The following is a 15,758-nucleotide window of genomic DNA, read 5'->3' on the forward strand; positions in this document are numbered from 1 at the left end:
TCAGATGAGCAAGGAGACGAGCGCTAGAGTGACACGGAAAAAAATGGGATAACGTAAAAGTCTGTTAAAATAACCCAAGAATTGGACAGTAGATGAAATACACATTTTAATGTTGATTTTAAATGCTCTTATACACCTGATTACATTGCTACTTTATTCCGGTCACCAATTTATGCATTGCACGGTTTCGCTGTGCGTGCAATACAATTTAAAGTTGTTTTGTTTGTTTTCGAACTGTTTTGCCAAAGAGGTTAATGTAGCTTACAAAAACAATGGCTAGCCAATGCAATGGAACAATCACAAAAACAAATGGGAAAGCTATAAATGCTAAAAGCCAGGAAATTACGTCACAAGAGCAACTCGTGCAGGTGGTGTACAAGGCATCTGGAACACACCATTACTACAAACCTTCATCCACTAGCTCCTGGTTTTCTGGGGAGGAATCAAATTAAAATACAATGGCAGTACGTAATCAGCCCGCTTTCTAGTTAAATAGGTCCACAGTATCATGCACTGCCGAGACTGTATCGCCGACAGCAAAGGGAAAAAAGAGTATGGACAGAAGTATTTTAAGAAGCGCTTCAGCCATGTTTTGATGGCCATCAGTCTATCAAAACTCATCGTCTTCTTTTCATTTCAGTTTAGGTTACTTGTTTCTTGTCAAAATACTGTTGTGATCTGATTATACGATTGAAAACATGTAAACACGGAACAGATGCAGATCTCTTTATTTGACGCTCATGTAAACAGTTTGGTTGGATTATTTTAATCTTCTTAAATTTAATCGGATTGAAAAAAAATGTCCATGTGAAACTAGCTAGTGTGACATCATGTTGTGTAACAGTGTGTTAGCAGTAGTGTGACATCATGTTGTGTAACAGTGTGTTGGGAGCAGTGTGACATCATAGTGTATGATGTACAGGGCCGGATTATCCATAAGGGCCCTTGGGCCCGTGCAGGGGGAACCAACCATTGACAACCAGCTTCAAAAATATATATCTTATTTTTTTATATTATTCACTTGAAATTGTTGACAGACCATACATTACTCATTTATGAATATTAATTTCACAAAAATAACAATAATATTAATAATAATAATAATAATAAATAAATAAAGATGACCACATTCATTACCCCTCCCCGATCTGTCAGAATGTAGTTGGTCCACAAGTGCGCGCAATTGCGCAAACGCTTAGCTTGATAAATAGGAGACCGCGATTATGACAAATGTTTTGGGATAGCATACTAACCAGGTTCAAAGCAACTACTAAGACTTCGTAAACACATGACATAACTTTAGACAATGCATAACGTCTGTTAGAGTCACAGCACTCTTATGTGTTGAAATGTGAGAAGTATGAAAATGCTGTTTGAGATATCGAAGGAGGAGGAGACCAAAAGAAAGAATTGATTTTGACATTTTGAATTGAGTGCTGTGCTTTTGAATTGATAGATATTTTGAATTGAGACATTTGAATATATTGTTTACTGATCATATGCCTACATGTATGTAGTAAGACAAGCTATTAAATAACATTTGAGAAAAATCCCCTCACTTGTGTCTGATATCAGACCGGGGGACAGCACGTGATGGGGTTGGGGGGGGGGGGTGGTTTAGTTGAGAAATATTAACGCAAACCACATTGTGTTAATACGGGCCTGATGATGTAACAGTGTGACATCATATTGTATAATAGTGTGTTGGTGGCAATGTGACGTCATATTGTGTAACAGTGTGTTTGTGGCAGTTTGACATCATGATGTGTAACAGTGTGTTGGTGGCAGTGTGACATCATATCGTGTAACAGTGTGTTGGTGGCAGTGTGACATCATATTGTGTAACGTTGTGTTGGGCGCACACAGGGCTATCTTACTTTAGTTTGAACACACTGGTGAGTTCTGGCCGTGGACAAAGATTCTCCAGGAAGCTCCGGTAGACTTCTGGTGAAAAGTCTTCCAGTTTAATACTGTCACCCTTTCAGAAATGTAAAGCATACATATCAATCTCAATACAAGATGTATACTACACATTTGTTATATTTTCATATGTAAATGCAGGTAGGCTTAACAATGACAATTGTCAGAGCTGTTTAGCGTAACATGTAATACTCAAATCAAAAATGATATAACTTCCCTTACTTATTACTAGTTAATAGGCTTTTATATACATTAGTCAGCTCCCTTCCTCTGTCCAATAAAAGGTGTGATGCTAGTTAGCATTTGCATCTCCACTGTGGACTAGAGGTCTGACACTGGGGCCCAGTGGAACGCCTGATCTCTTTATTGTGTAGATTCCTTATGCGGCGTTGCATTCTTTATTTTCACTTCCCCCAAAGTGTTGAGCAAATTAAGAGAGGTAACTTAACCTCTCTGACCATGGCTGGCTTAACAGGAGTCTACACGGCAGTTACTCCCCTTTATCGTTGTTATTATCAGACTTAAATCCGGGTGTTTCCACCTAGGATTTACGTTTCCCGATGACATTCATGTTCACCCCATTGTTTCACAGAAGATACTTGGCAAATCCTCCCAATGTGCCTTCCCATGGTCACGATCCATTAAACCAAATGCTTTGCCGCTAGAAGTGTCTTCCAAGAGCCAAGTTTGTATCCCTAACTCTGATGTTGTGCATGTGATAGTACGTTGGGTATGTACCCGTCCGAAGGGCAGCCTGCTGCTCTCCAGGGCGGTCTCCACCCTCTTCCTGTCTGAGGAGAACAGCCGGACGATGCTGCAAACAAGTGGACACGTCAGCCAATCAGGAAAAAGGTCAATGGACGCCATCAAGAATGGAACAGGAACTCACTTCTTGATGGGGATTCTGCCTTCGGCGTTGGGCTGGAGGCTCAGCTTCACGTATCTAAATGTAAGGAAGTCAACATATTTTACAGGCCAAATTTGTAGTTATTATACTACAACGCTCCCATTTATGTTTCAGATTTAGGATTTTAAAGGATGATATCATGCCTTTTCGAATTTTCCCTTTGCTTTAGACTGTTATATGACGTATGCATACATGTTTTACGTCTGCTAAGCTAGAAAAATCTATGTCCGAGGCAGGGGGAGTATTCGTGCCCTCTGAGAACGCCCCTCAAAAAGTGTGCTCATTTGTGACGTCAGACTGTGCAGTGGGAGGAGCTGAAGTGCAGAAGTCAGAAGTGAATAATAAGGGGTATTTTTAAGATACAGGCATGTAACCCCTATTATAGTAGTCCCAATTATTAACCCTAAAAAAGCATGATATGGGATCTTTAAGGCTGATACGTTAGTATTTTAGTAGACCCTCCCCATAAGGAAAAAAAGGCCCATATTGCCCATACCTTTCCAGTCATAATGTGGCATTTTCCTCTGCATAAATATTTTCATATATTTAATACATTAGATCATATAACAGGGACTTTTTGCTGTCTGCATGCTAATCCAAAGTAAGACCCAGGCAAAGTGAAACCAGCCTGCATGCGCAAATGTGAGCATTAGTAGCTCAGTGTGTGTCCCTGCATGTTTGTATTTGTGTTCTTGTGTGATTATACTCACGCCTTGAGGAGGCTTTGGTCTCTATTGAGATTGTGGCTCAGAAGGTTGGAAGACAGAGCAAAGAGTTCCTCACACCACATCTTCAGAGATGACAAACACATAGGGCCCTATATTAACAGTCTGAAACGCACGTGAGAAGCGCCAAACGCAAGTAGCTTTGTAGGAGGTTCTACAGCGTTACGATTATACCGGCGGAAAAATGAGCCTTGCGCCAGACTCAAATCTAAAAGGGTTGCCCTGAAGTAGCACATTACCCATAGGTATGGTTTGGGCGTAACGTGCAATAAACCAATGAGAGCGCAATCTCCCATCCCCTTAAGAGCCATGAGAGCATTTGAACCTGACTAGTTGATATTTTGACAGCGCATTTGCAGTCTCCGATGAGACTTCAAATGGCTCAGTTAAAGACCAAATGGACTGTATTATGCGTTACGTGATTAGTTTGCGTTTCTTTAAACAGATGGATGCACACACGCGCGCCCGCATTTATTCATTCATTTACACATAGGCCCACACACACGCGCGCCCGCCTACATTCATTCATTCTTTTTTCCACTAACTTGCGGTAAAACCATTTCTCAAGATCAAATACTCATCAATCCCATAATTGATGGGCTTTTACACAATGTCTGTGTCAAGAAAATATGTTTGCTGTACGGTGTTTGCAGATGCATTGATTTAAAAGTAGGCCTACACCTTATAACCGCTGTATCAGCTGTTCTTTCCCAAATAATTTAACCAACGTTATCATTTACCCTAAAACGAGATTCTTGGATATATCCTCCTTTGCTTGAGTTTATTGTTATTATTATTGTTATTATGATTATTATTATGATTATTATTATTATTATTTTAACGCATGGCATAGCCTACTACAGTGTTCATTCATGCAGCCCATGTGAAAAAAAAAAAATCCACAATCCACATAATAATCACAATATTTCAATTAGGCAAATCGTTTGCATGTTTGTGCTTTAGCCTACTGGTGTGTAAGCTTATATTGCAGTTCCGACCCGGTACGTCAAAATAGCAACACCAATTGCGCTATCCGGTAGTCAATAGCTATCCGCTAGTCAATAGCGGATAGCGCAGTTGGTGTTGCTATTTCGACGAAAATAGAAACATACCAGCAAAATACCTGTCTAAGTGCACTAGCGGCTAGTGCACTTAGACAGGTTTTTTTTCGGTCAGTTGGGGTCAGAACAATCTCATTAATAATGAATGTACAGAGAAGGATTCACAAATGTATTTTGTGATTTATATATAAATAACTCTCTTCTCACAAATACAATTCAATGCACACACAAATGGATATCTGTATGTATAAATGTAAAATAAATCCATAAACAAAAATAAGTTTCACAAACACATTTCTGATCCACACACAAATGTGTCTTGTTTTAAAAAAATGTAATATAAATCCATAAATATATTAATTAAAAAAATATTTGCAATGTTGAATGTTGTAACATTTATATACAAACTGTTAAACATGAACTAACAAGACGCTTTTCATTTGTGAACTTGTTTGCATTTGTGTGTGAACTGGACCCCGTTTCCCGATAACGATGGATCCACGCTCGTACGATCATTCTCACGATGGATCTTGCGATCCATCGTCAATTTCTTTGGAGCGTTTCCCGAAACTCCTCTTAACGTGAACGCGCATTCGCTGCACTCACGACGTCGTAGGATTGTAACTGTCTACTGACACGATGCTGAAATGGGCTCCGTAGGAGGGGGAGACGCAGGAATGTCGCAGGAAAATTGTGTTAAAAAGGGTTAAAATATATCCCCATCAAGGACAACAGCAGAGTATCTATACGAAAAAAATAGACTGCAATTATATGAATGCTAAAGACATTAAAACACAATTGATTAGGCTTAAACCGACATATATCAGTCCTAATCCTGAATGCACTGTGCGTTTCACGGCATTTTCCCCCCTTAAATAATTCCTCTTCACACCTGTGAATAACCCGGGAGACGTCCATGATGAGGAATACAACGAAGCCCACCGTCTGGCCCGGTGCATCGTTGAGCGCACGATCGGGAGGTGGAAGTGGCGCTTTAGATGCCTTCACAAGTCAGGCGGAGGGCTCCAGTTTTCTCCGAGCAAGTCATGCGCCGTGATATGTGTGACGGCTATGTTGCACAACATTGCAGCTAAGGCTGGGGTGGCATTGCTTGAACCGGAGGACGTTGAGGACGATGACGATGAGGAAGATCGGTGTGAGGACGGCCTCCCTCATAGCTACGCGGCTGGTTTTCATGCGCGTCGAATAGTGATTGAGACTTTTTTTTAACCCCCTCCACCCTCCCTCATGTCACTAAACATTCCCGTCAACGTGACCAATCCCCACCATATCCCAGCCTTTTGCCTGCTCCTTTGCTTGTTTTTTATAAAAAATTGTATTTCTTTATTTTCTTATTTTTTAAATTTCTTTTATTTCGTTATTTTTTATTTGTTTTAATTTGTTTAATTTAATTTATTTTTTACATTATTTTATGCTACGTTTTATGAGTAGCCTATGTCAGTCTGCACAAATCCCCCCACTGTCTCTCACACATTTTGAGTGCCCTGCCTGCGCAAACATTTTCTGGACTGTCCCGTTTTATTTTGGCCATTTGAACATCTTTATTTATAAATTAATTAATAATCTTTATTAATTACCAAACTAAGAACATAAAGGCGCAATGCGTTTTAATAAAACGCATCCAATAGACGGAATGTCCGATGGTGTCGCCACTGAGGCTATAGCTGACGATGCTCTTAGCGTCCTACGAGTACCTACGAGCACCCCTGGAGTACTCGTTAGCTACGAGCGTTTTCAAGACGTTCGTTCCCCACGATGCTTTCGGGAAACGCGGTGAAAACTCTACGATGCCCTTTCGACGCACTTCACGATCCACTTAGGCTAACGACGCTTTCGGGAAACGGGGCCCTGGACTGTATTTATGTGTGGATTTTTGAGACTCTCCTGACTTGGCTGGATTCACAAATGCAGTTTTTTTCATTTGTAGCCAATAAGGTGCTTCCCTCGTTTTCAGCCAATCACATGACTGCAGTTCCGACCTCTGAGTCCAGCCTCCGAGCCTCCCGGTTCCCTCTGTCGAGGTAGCTTGGTCCCTCGGTAAGGGTAGCTGAGTCACGTTGTGAACTAGACACTTTTTCCATCTCGTTTCGACTGGGATTTGGGATTGTCGGTGCCGTTAAAGTAGTAAACGGCACCGACAATGTAAAACCCAGTCACTGCAGTCATGTGATTGGCTGAAAACGAGGGAGGCATCTGATTGTCTACAGAGGGTTCCTTGTTGAAAAAAATGCATTTGTGAATCCAACCACTTCAGGAGAGTCGCAAAAATCCACATATAAATACAGATCAGTTCACACACAAATGACAACAAGTTCACAAATTAAAAAAGCGTCTTGTTTTCTAGTTTAACAGTTTGTATATAAATGTAACAACATCCAAATACATTTTGATGAAAATTGCAAATATTTTTTTAATTCACATATTTATGGATTTAGATTACATTTATTCAAAATTAAACACATTTGTGTGTGGATCAGAAATGTGTTAGTGAAACTAATTTTTCTTTATGGATTTAATTTACATTTATACATACCGATATCCATTTGTGTGTGCATTGAAATCTATTTGTAAGAAGGGAGTCATTTATATATAAATCACGAAATACATGTTTGAATCCTTCTCTTTGCATTAATTATTAATTAGACTGTTCCGACCCAATAGTTGCGCAACTGCTTTATCGATTTGTAGATAAAAGAATTTATCAATTGCGCCGGAACACGCCTCTGCTTTTCGCCAACACGCCTCTCAGGGCGTTTGCTGCGGGGGAAAATCAGCTTTGCGCCGGGTCCAAACTAGCTACGATACATGCGTCGATGTAGAAAGTGAATTGCGCTGGGTGAAAGATTGGGCCCATAGTCTTTAAGCTGCTTTCACACTGCCTCTCGGCAACTCGCCGCCTCCATTCATTTCAATGAGGGAAGGGCGGTTAAAAAAGCGACTGAAAACCAGGAAGCGGTTGCCGCCCACGTGAACCCGCACAGATTTTGCCCTACTGCTCAGCTTTCCCCGTGTTGAATCTTTCGGCGGCAGCCGCCCGGCGGCAACAGCAGCAGCCACTTTTGAAAACGCCTGGCCCTTCACACCGCCGCTTAACCCTCCGGCAGCAAGGCGGTTATAAGGGCGGTTGCCGCGCGGCGGTGGGCAAGCAACCTTATGCTACGGCCACACTGCACACGTTACTCGGGTTAAAAAACGCGCCTAACTTGACGCTTGATCATCGTGTGTCACAAAAATGGTTCAACGCGCCTAACGCGCCTGTGGCTGCGCTGGATTTAGGAGTCTGAGGTAGGAAACCCAAACGCCGCCGTGTTTGGATGCATGATAGAGTTTAGATCGGGTTAGATTAAATAATCTCGGATATAGATAACAATAATCGGGTTAAATAACCTTACATGGTGTGTCTGGTGTGTTTCCAGCATTCGTAGTGTTGATCAGCAGAGAAATAGTCCGCCAAAGACGTTGAGGTTGCTTAGCAACCAAAGACGCTGTCCATGCAAGTGAATGGAGCGTTCCCTCTTCGTCATAACGATCAAACCAAACATCCTTCACATTCATCGAGCAAACATTATGAAAGTAAAATGCACATTTCTCACTAAAAATGTTTACATAAACGCTTTACGTAACTATGTTACTATTTCCACCCAGAATAAAGAAAGATGTCCGCCATATGCTTCTCTGCAAGTGTCGCTCGTTACTCTCAGCCAGTGACGTCGGGTCAAGCTCCAAGCTGGTTGGCTATCGCGGCTAAGCGTCACTGTGCGTTCACACCAAACGTGACATTTGTTGCCCGTTCGCGTTGTTGAAGTTTTGTCGCGCCACAAATCATAATCTGTCGCTGTGCAAGTTTTGTCGAATTTGTCGCGCCACAACAAGATAACCACCATTGCATGTCTTTACCTTTTGGGGAAGAGGGAGAGACATCGGAGGACCCGACGCAGTATATTCATAATATTGTGATGACCATGGAAGAGGCAGTGAATGAAGTATTGAATAGACAGAGATTTATTAGATGGGCCTACCTAATAAACCGTTAGAACACACAAGACCGCAAACATAGCAACGCCGGTAAACAAATCCCGAGAAGCCAAATCCTTATGTGAGCTCCCCGCGCTACGGCCATCCGGAGGCGAATAGAGCTTTCAGCCGTGATATTATATATACAAATATTATATATACAAATATTATATTATATACTATCATATTATATTTAGAGATCCGGGAGTCGCAAACGGCAACATTGACTTTCTCCTCCATGCTGCAGTTCACCCCGGACAGCACTGCACTGAGTTTGACTGTTGAACGCTGATTTGCTGTCATCACGCGAAATTCGCGTCAAAGTTGAAATATTTCCACTCGAGCGAATTTGTTGCGCCACAAATCCTCGTGAACGCGATTGCCTGTGCACGGCGAAAGTGTGGCGCGACAAATCAAAACTTGTCGCCGGTTTTCTCTCGCCAAAAATTCGCCCGATACGCGTCTATAAGTTGACTTTGTATGGGATCCTGTCGCCCCGTCGCGTTTGGTGTGAACGCACAGTAACGCGTGTAACGCGTCTACGCGCCTACACCAATGGTTCCCTATGCAAAAATGCAGATTTTCAACGCCAACGCGCGTGCAGTGTGGCCGTACCTTTAGACTCACATCCTCGCCAGTTCCATGCTTGTACACATCACATCATTATGTATCCTTATCTGTCACTCTGAGAATATTTATAACTATGGTCAATATCATCATTAACATCATAGTTATCATCAATATAACAGTGAAAATTGTGAGAATTTCATACCTAATTGTCATAAATTAAAAGATTTATGACCATTTTTGTATTTTTTCCCCCCTTCATCATCATCATCATCATCATCATCTCCATCCCCATCACCCTCCTCGTCTCAGATTAAACTTGAGGAGTCTCTGGCACCTTGGCCTCATCCTCTTGCGATGCGATGAAGTTCAGCTGGTTGACGTTAACGAGGTCTGAAGCCGTAACCACGGTGACCATGCGGTTCTCCAGCCGACCAACCAGGTTCCCAACATCGAGCAGCTCACGCAGCTTGGCCTCCTATTTGATAACAAATAGTAAATAGACTGCAATTATATTGTGCTTTTCTAACCACTTGCCACACAAAGCGCTTTACAATATTGCTTAACATTCACCCATTCATCCAAACATTCACACACCGACGGTAGAGTCAACCATCAAGACGACATCCAGCTCGTCAGGAGCAGTTAGGGTATCTGTCTTGCTCACGGACACCTCGACAGTCGATCGAACTAGCAACATACCGGTTACCAGCCAACCCGCCTACCTCCTGAGCCACATGGTGCCTAATGCGATAACACATTGTTCTTATTGGCCCTGATGTTGTGGACAGACCAGCAATGGAGAAGGGGGCGGGCTCCGGGTACCTTTGGGGTTCGGGTGCTGCGGCCGGTCCTGACGTCCTTCACCAGAGTCAGGTCCAGGAGCTCTGTCTCCTGAGGACCACAGGGAGTCAGAGTGCTGCTGCAGTGCTCACCTAAAGCTGAGACCAGGAGAACACTATCTCCTGGTCTCTGTCTCTCTCTCTCTCTCTCCCACACACACACACACACACACACACACACACACACACACACACACACACACACACACACACACACACACACACACACACACACACACACACAAGCACGCACACGCGCACACACACACGTACACACACACAATCACATACACACACACACACACACACACACATGCACAAGCTCTCACACACACACACACACACATGCGCACACACGCACACACACACACACACACATACATACACAAGCACGCCAGCACGCACACACGCGTACAAACACACAATCACATACACACACACACACACACGCACAAGCTCTCACACACACACACACACACACACACACACGCACACACACACACACACACACACACACACACTTACTCCCACATGCTAACACACACACGCTTACATACACATGCTCACACATACAGACACACACACAGACACACACACAGACACACACACAGACACACAAACACACACATGTTGATCTGACAGGTTAAATGCTTCCTCCGCCCCCTGTACGGGAGAAAGGCCCCCTGGAGAGACATTGGCTGTATATTTGTAGATGTGTGTTACCATCTGTGTATGTACATGTGTGCGGATATATGGTATGATGCACTCGCTCTTATTCACACTGTATTAACACATTTAGTGTTTTCTAATGATGCCGTTGTTATACCGATAATATATATCTAATGAGCGCTCTTGATAAATTATGCAGAGGAGGTGTTGGTGGTCTGGCACTGAGGAAAGGCCTCAGTGCCAGAAAGAGGCAGTAAAACCAACTGGATGTATTATATATATACTAGAGCTGTCAAGCGATTACAATATTTAATCGTGATTAATCGCATTAATGTCATAGTTAACTCACGATTAATCGCAAATTATTTTTCTATGCTAAATATCCCTTGATTTTTTTGTCCCATAATTCTTCTCATTTTAATTCTCTTATCAACATGGTGAAGTGCATCGGCTTGCCTTGTTCAAATTATTTTTTATTGATAACAACATTGGCATATACTGATCAAAACAGGACGATACAAAAAAAGAGCCTATATTGCAATTAAACGACTGCTTTGAACAAATGTCATTTGAACATAGCAGTCAGGCTACTGCTTCTTTGTTTTGAGCCAAAGAAAAAAAATAATTGCGTTAATCGCGCGATAATTTTTTTAACGCCGTTAAAATTGGTTTGCGTTAACGCCGTTAATAACTCGTTTAATTGACAGCTCTAATATATACACATATATATAGATACATATATATATGTATCTATATATATATATATATATATATATATATGTATATAAATGCACATCCCGTATATGTATATATTTACAACACATATACATACATACTTACATAAATACATACATATATGTATATATGTACATATACATATATACATATATACTTATATATAAATAATTATTATCAGGATGTATACATATATTTGTGTTACCTTGTTGTGGTCGGTCCAGTACAGGTAGAACCCGTGTGGATCCACTTGGAGGGTGACGGGGGCCAAGGTTGACAGGTCCTGGTCAGAGAGGGGAGGGGCACAGGCTGGGTTTGAAATAAAGTGAAGCAAAAACATATACACATATGTCACAGCCCCCTCCCCCCCACATTCAAGCATAAGCTTGCAGTGCTGTACTTTGCATATATCTAGTTGTCATGACAACAGGTCATCCAAGTTAACCACCCCTCGATATATATTATAGTGTATTACTCGGGAAATGAGGACTGTCATAAACCCGCAGAACCCCCCCCGCCCCCCCCCCCCCCCTACCTACACACACACACACACACACACACACACACACACACACACACACACACACACACACACACACACACACACACACACACACACACACACACACACACACACACACACACACACAGACACAAGGTAGTTTTTCATTCTCACATGTCATAACGACCTCTAACAGCTATCTCATTAGCTGCAGCCAAAGACCTCTGTCTCTATCTGCATAGCGTGGTAGGCAGCTGCAACTGACTGCTAAATCAAACAAGCACACACCCACACAGACACACACTGGCTGTAGTAATAAACTCACAAAGTTTATGGTTGTGATGACAACCATAAAGAGCATGGTGTGGAATGCACAATCTGTCTCTCTATTGCCACACAACCATGGGGCTGGCTGCATCTGCTGGGCTCACCCGGCCCTTCTGGACCATGTGAAGCTTCTGGATCATACCTGAGGCTGCTTTTGAACGCGGATGCGATCTCGAATCAAACCAGACTTTCAGAAAGAGATGCTCATCTATTTTTCCATGCATTGACTCACTGGATTAAAGCTACTACAATTTACTAGATATGGGATTGTATCAGAAATAATTCACAGGCATCCAATAGACCAGCGATAGGACAGATGTAACATCTGCAGATACAGAGAAACATCTGGAGATACAGAGGAACTGACACAGGAAACCAGTTTGAGGACAGATGTAACATCTGGAGATGCAGAGGAACATCTGGAGATACAGAAGAATTGACCAAGGAGACCAGTTTGCAGACAGATGTTACATCTGAAGACACAGAGGAACTGACCAAGGAGACCAGTTTGAGGATAGATGTAACATCTGGAGACACAGAGGAACTGACCCAGGGGACCAGTTTGAGGACAGATGTTACATCTGGAGATACAGAGGAATTGACCCAGGAGACCAGCGTGAGGACAGATGGCTACCTGGCTGCCCAGTTTCTGAAGGTTGGCACACATACACACACACACAGACACACACACACACACACACACACACACACACACACACACACACACACACACACACACACACACACACACACACACACACACACACACACACACACACACACACACACACATTATTCTCATTTTACTAGGTCAGCCAATGATGGCCAGATGATATTACCAAATCCAAAATCAAATGCTTTAAAGAGAACAGTTATTTATCGTGCCATCAATCATTGGAATAATTGCCCATTGAATATACATCATTTTAATAGCAAATTCTCTTTCAAATACCGTTTGAGAATGCACTATTTAAATTTGTGAGTAGGGAACGGACATACCTACTGTATGAATGCAATGATTGTAATACCCATGAATGTAATAACTTTATCTGAATAATTTGTTGTTGATGAAGTTGATAATGATTTACTCCTTTTACATTATCATTGTCACCTGAATTATGATTTGTATCTTGTGTATTGTTATGTTTTGTGCCTTTATGTGTGGACCCTAGGAAGACCAGCTCGTCCCACTTTGGTGACAGCTAATGGGGATCCTTTTAAACAATGAACAGCAATATTAAACACACACACACACACACACTCAAACACACACACACACACGCACACACACATACCCACGCTCACACACAAACACACTCATGCCGCACACACATACACGCATGCACTTACGTACGCAAGCAGGTACACACACACAAACACACACACACACACACACACACACACACACACACACACACACACACACACACACACACATGCACACACACATACACACAAATGCAAGCACCAAATAATGTTATTGTCCGAGCATGTTCACCTAATCATGCTCATCATTGCAGACCAAAATATCCGTTCCTTCACGAGCCAGCAGCCTGTTAAGGTGGTCGCAACCATGGCAGTTTCCATAGCAACTGTTGGGCACATTTCTCCTTTCCAAAGCACTGCACTTCAGCATAACCACACACACACACACACACACACACACACACACACACACACACACACACACACACACACACACACACACACACACACACACACACACACACACACACACACACACAAAGACACACTCTCACACACACACACACACACACACACACACACACACACACACACACACAAAGACACACTCACACACACACACACACACACACACACACACACACACACACACACACACACACAAACAGTAACAGGTAGAAAATTACCCAACTATCGGTTTCAGCAACACGTTCTCCTCTTTACTTTCTTACTTTTTGTGTTTCAGAATATAAATCAACCAATACAAAAACAGAGTCAATGCTTAAAAAAATGAAAATATGTCACGGCAACACAACCCTGGACACATCCTCTCCATCCGCTGTCTCTCCTCAGTGTATGATGGAGAACCATTGGCCCAAAACAAAAAATAAAACAGCCTCACTCCAGCCAGTGTCTCTCTCTCTACTCACGTCGTCCCATTTGGTGAAGTTGCTTCCATTCCTCAGCGCGCTGCAGACGCAGGGGGTCTGGAGTTTCAGAGCATGGACCCCCGGCTGAGCGCTCGCCATCCTCTCTCATACAGGAGAACACCTGTACGCACCTGTGTGCTAGCCGCCGCCTGCGCAAACACACACACACAACCAGAGCGCACGTGTTGAGTCCCTTGCTGTTGAGTCTCGGCTGGTTTACAGCGCAGAGCATCCGGAACAGACGTGACACACCGCAGCTCCGCAGCACGCTCCTGAAGCAGCTCCTGGAGCAGCTCCTCGCGACTGGTTGCTCTTCAGGCTTGTTGCCGTGTTTCTCCTCTCGCTCTCTCTCTCTGCTCACTCTTTCTTCTCCTATTCTCCTCTTAATGTTTGGATCCGCCCCCTCCCTGGGCGTCTGCTTTCCTTTCTTTCCTTTCAATCTCTTCCTCCGTGTTTCTCTAATGTGTGTGTCTCTCTCCTCATCCGTGTGTCATTTCTCTCCTCTCCTGACACACTCTTCTTTTGCTAGTGCTGCGTCTCTCAGAGATGGCCTTAAACAGATGCTCCGAGATGTGTGTGTGTGTGTGTGTGTGTGTGTGTGTGTGTGTGTGTGTGTGTGTGTGTGTGTGTGTGTGTGTGTGTGTGTGTGTGTGTGTGTGTGTATGTGTCTGTGTGTGTGCATGCGTCTACTGCCTCCACAAATTGACTCATCGATGACATGCGCACAACACAGCGGCCTCCCACGGATGGGGGAGGAGAGGAGAGTAAGAATAGGAAATACAGAAAGAGAGCAGGAAAGATACAGCGAGGGAGAGTGGGAGAGAGGGATAGGAAGAGGTCAGGAGAGTAGGTAGAAGATGAAAGCGCGAGGGAGATTAAAAGATAGAGAGACAGGAATGAAAGAAGCTGGTTAGAGAGAGAGAGAGAGAGAGAGAGAGAGAGAGAGAGAGAGAGAGAGAGAGAGAGAGAGAGAGAGAGAGAGAGAGGAGCTAAGGGGAGTGTGGAGATATAGAGTGGGTGTTTGAACATGGAGTGAGTTAGGTTTAAAAATGAAATACAGGGAAACAGTCGCATGACGACAGTTAAGAACATTCCTCACCCAGTGTAACTACTGATGGCGTACTATGTGAATACATATACACCATTAGCAGGATTTGAAGAACTGGTAGCCAATAGATGCAATCATGCAAGCATTCTGATGGAGCATACAGACAATTACAATACTAGAAACATATTGTACATGCATGTGTGTAGGGGTGTTGGGTAAAACACCCACACTTACAGTTAACATCTCTCTTGGATGATCGGTTGAAAGAAATTCAACCATGGAAAC

General features: G+C 43.0%; 1 protein-coding gene across 1 annotated transcript in view; it reads right to left on the reverse strand.

Annotated features, from left to right (window-relative positions):
• The window catches only part of LOC130404237 (1-phosphatidylinositol 4,5-bisphosphate phosphodiesterase beta-1-like), a 52,746-nt gene extending 37,802 nt beyond the window's left edge, over positions 1-14,944 (reverse strand). Inside the window, 9 exon segments of the mRNA XM_056608882.1 lie at positions 1,878-1,978; positions 2,659-2,734; positions 2,810-2,863; positions 3,538-3,617; positions 9,553-9,693; positions 10,041-10,109; positions 11,667-11,744; positions 14,426-14,574; positions 14,678-14,944. Coding sequence (XP_056464857.1) covers positions 1,878-1,978; positions 2,659-2,734; positions 2,810-2,863; positions 3,538-3,617; positions 9,553-9,693; positions 10,041-10,109; positions 11,667-11,744; positions 14,426-14,524 — 698 coding nt within the window. The 5' untranslated portion in view covers positions 14,525-14,574; positions 14,678-14,944.
• Between the last annotated feature and the right edge of the window lie 814 nt (positions 14,945-15,758).

This window comes from Gadus chalcogrammus, chromosome 15 (genome assembly GCF_026213295.1).
Source record: "Gadus chalcogrammus isolate NIFS_2021 chromosome 15, NIFS_Gcha_1.0, whole genome shotgun sequence".
Taxonomy (NCBI): domain Eukaryota; kingdom Metazoa; phylum Chordata; class Actinopteri; order Gadiformes; family Gadidae; genus Gadus; species Gadus chalcogrammus.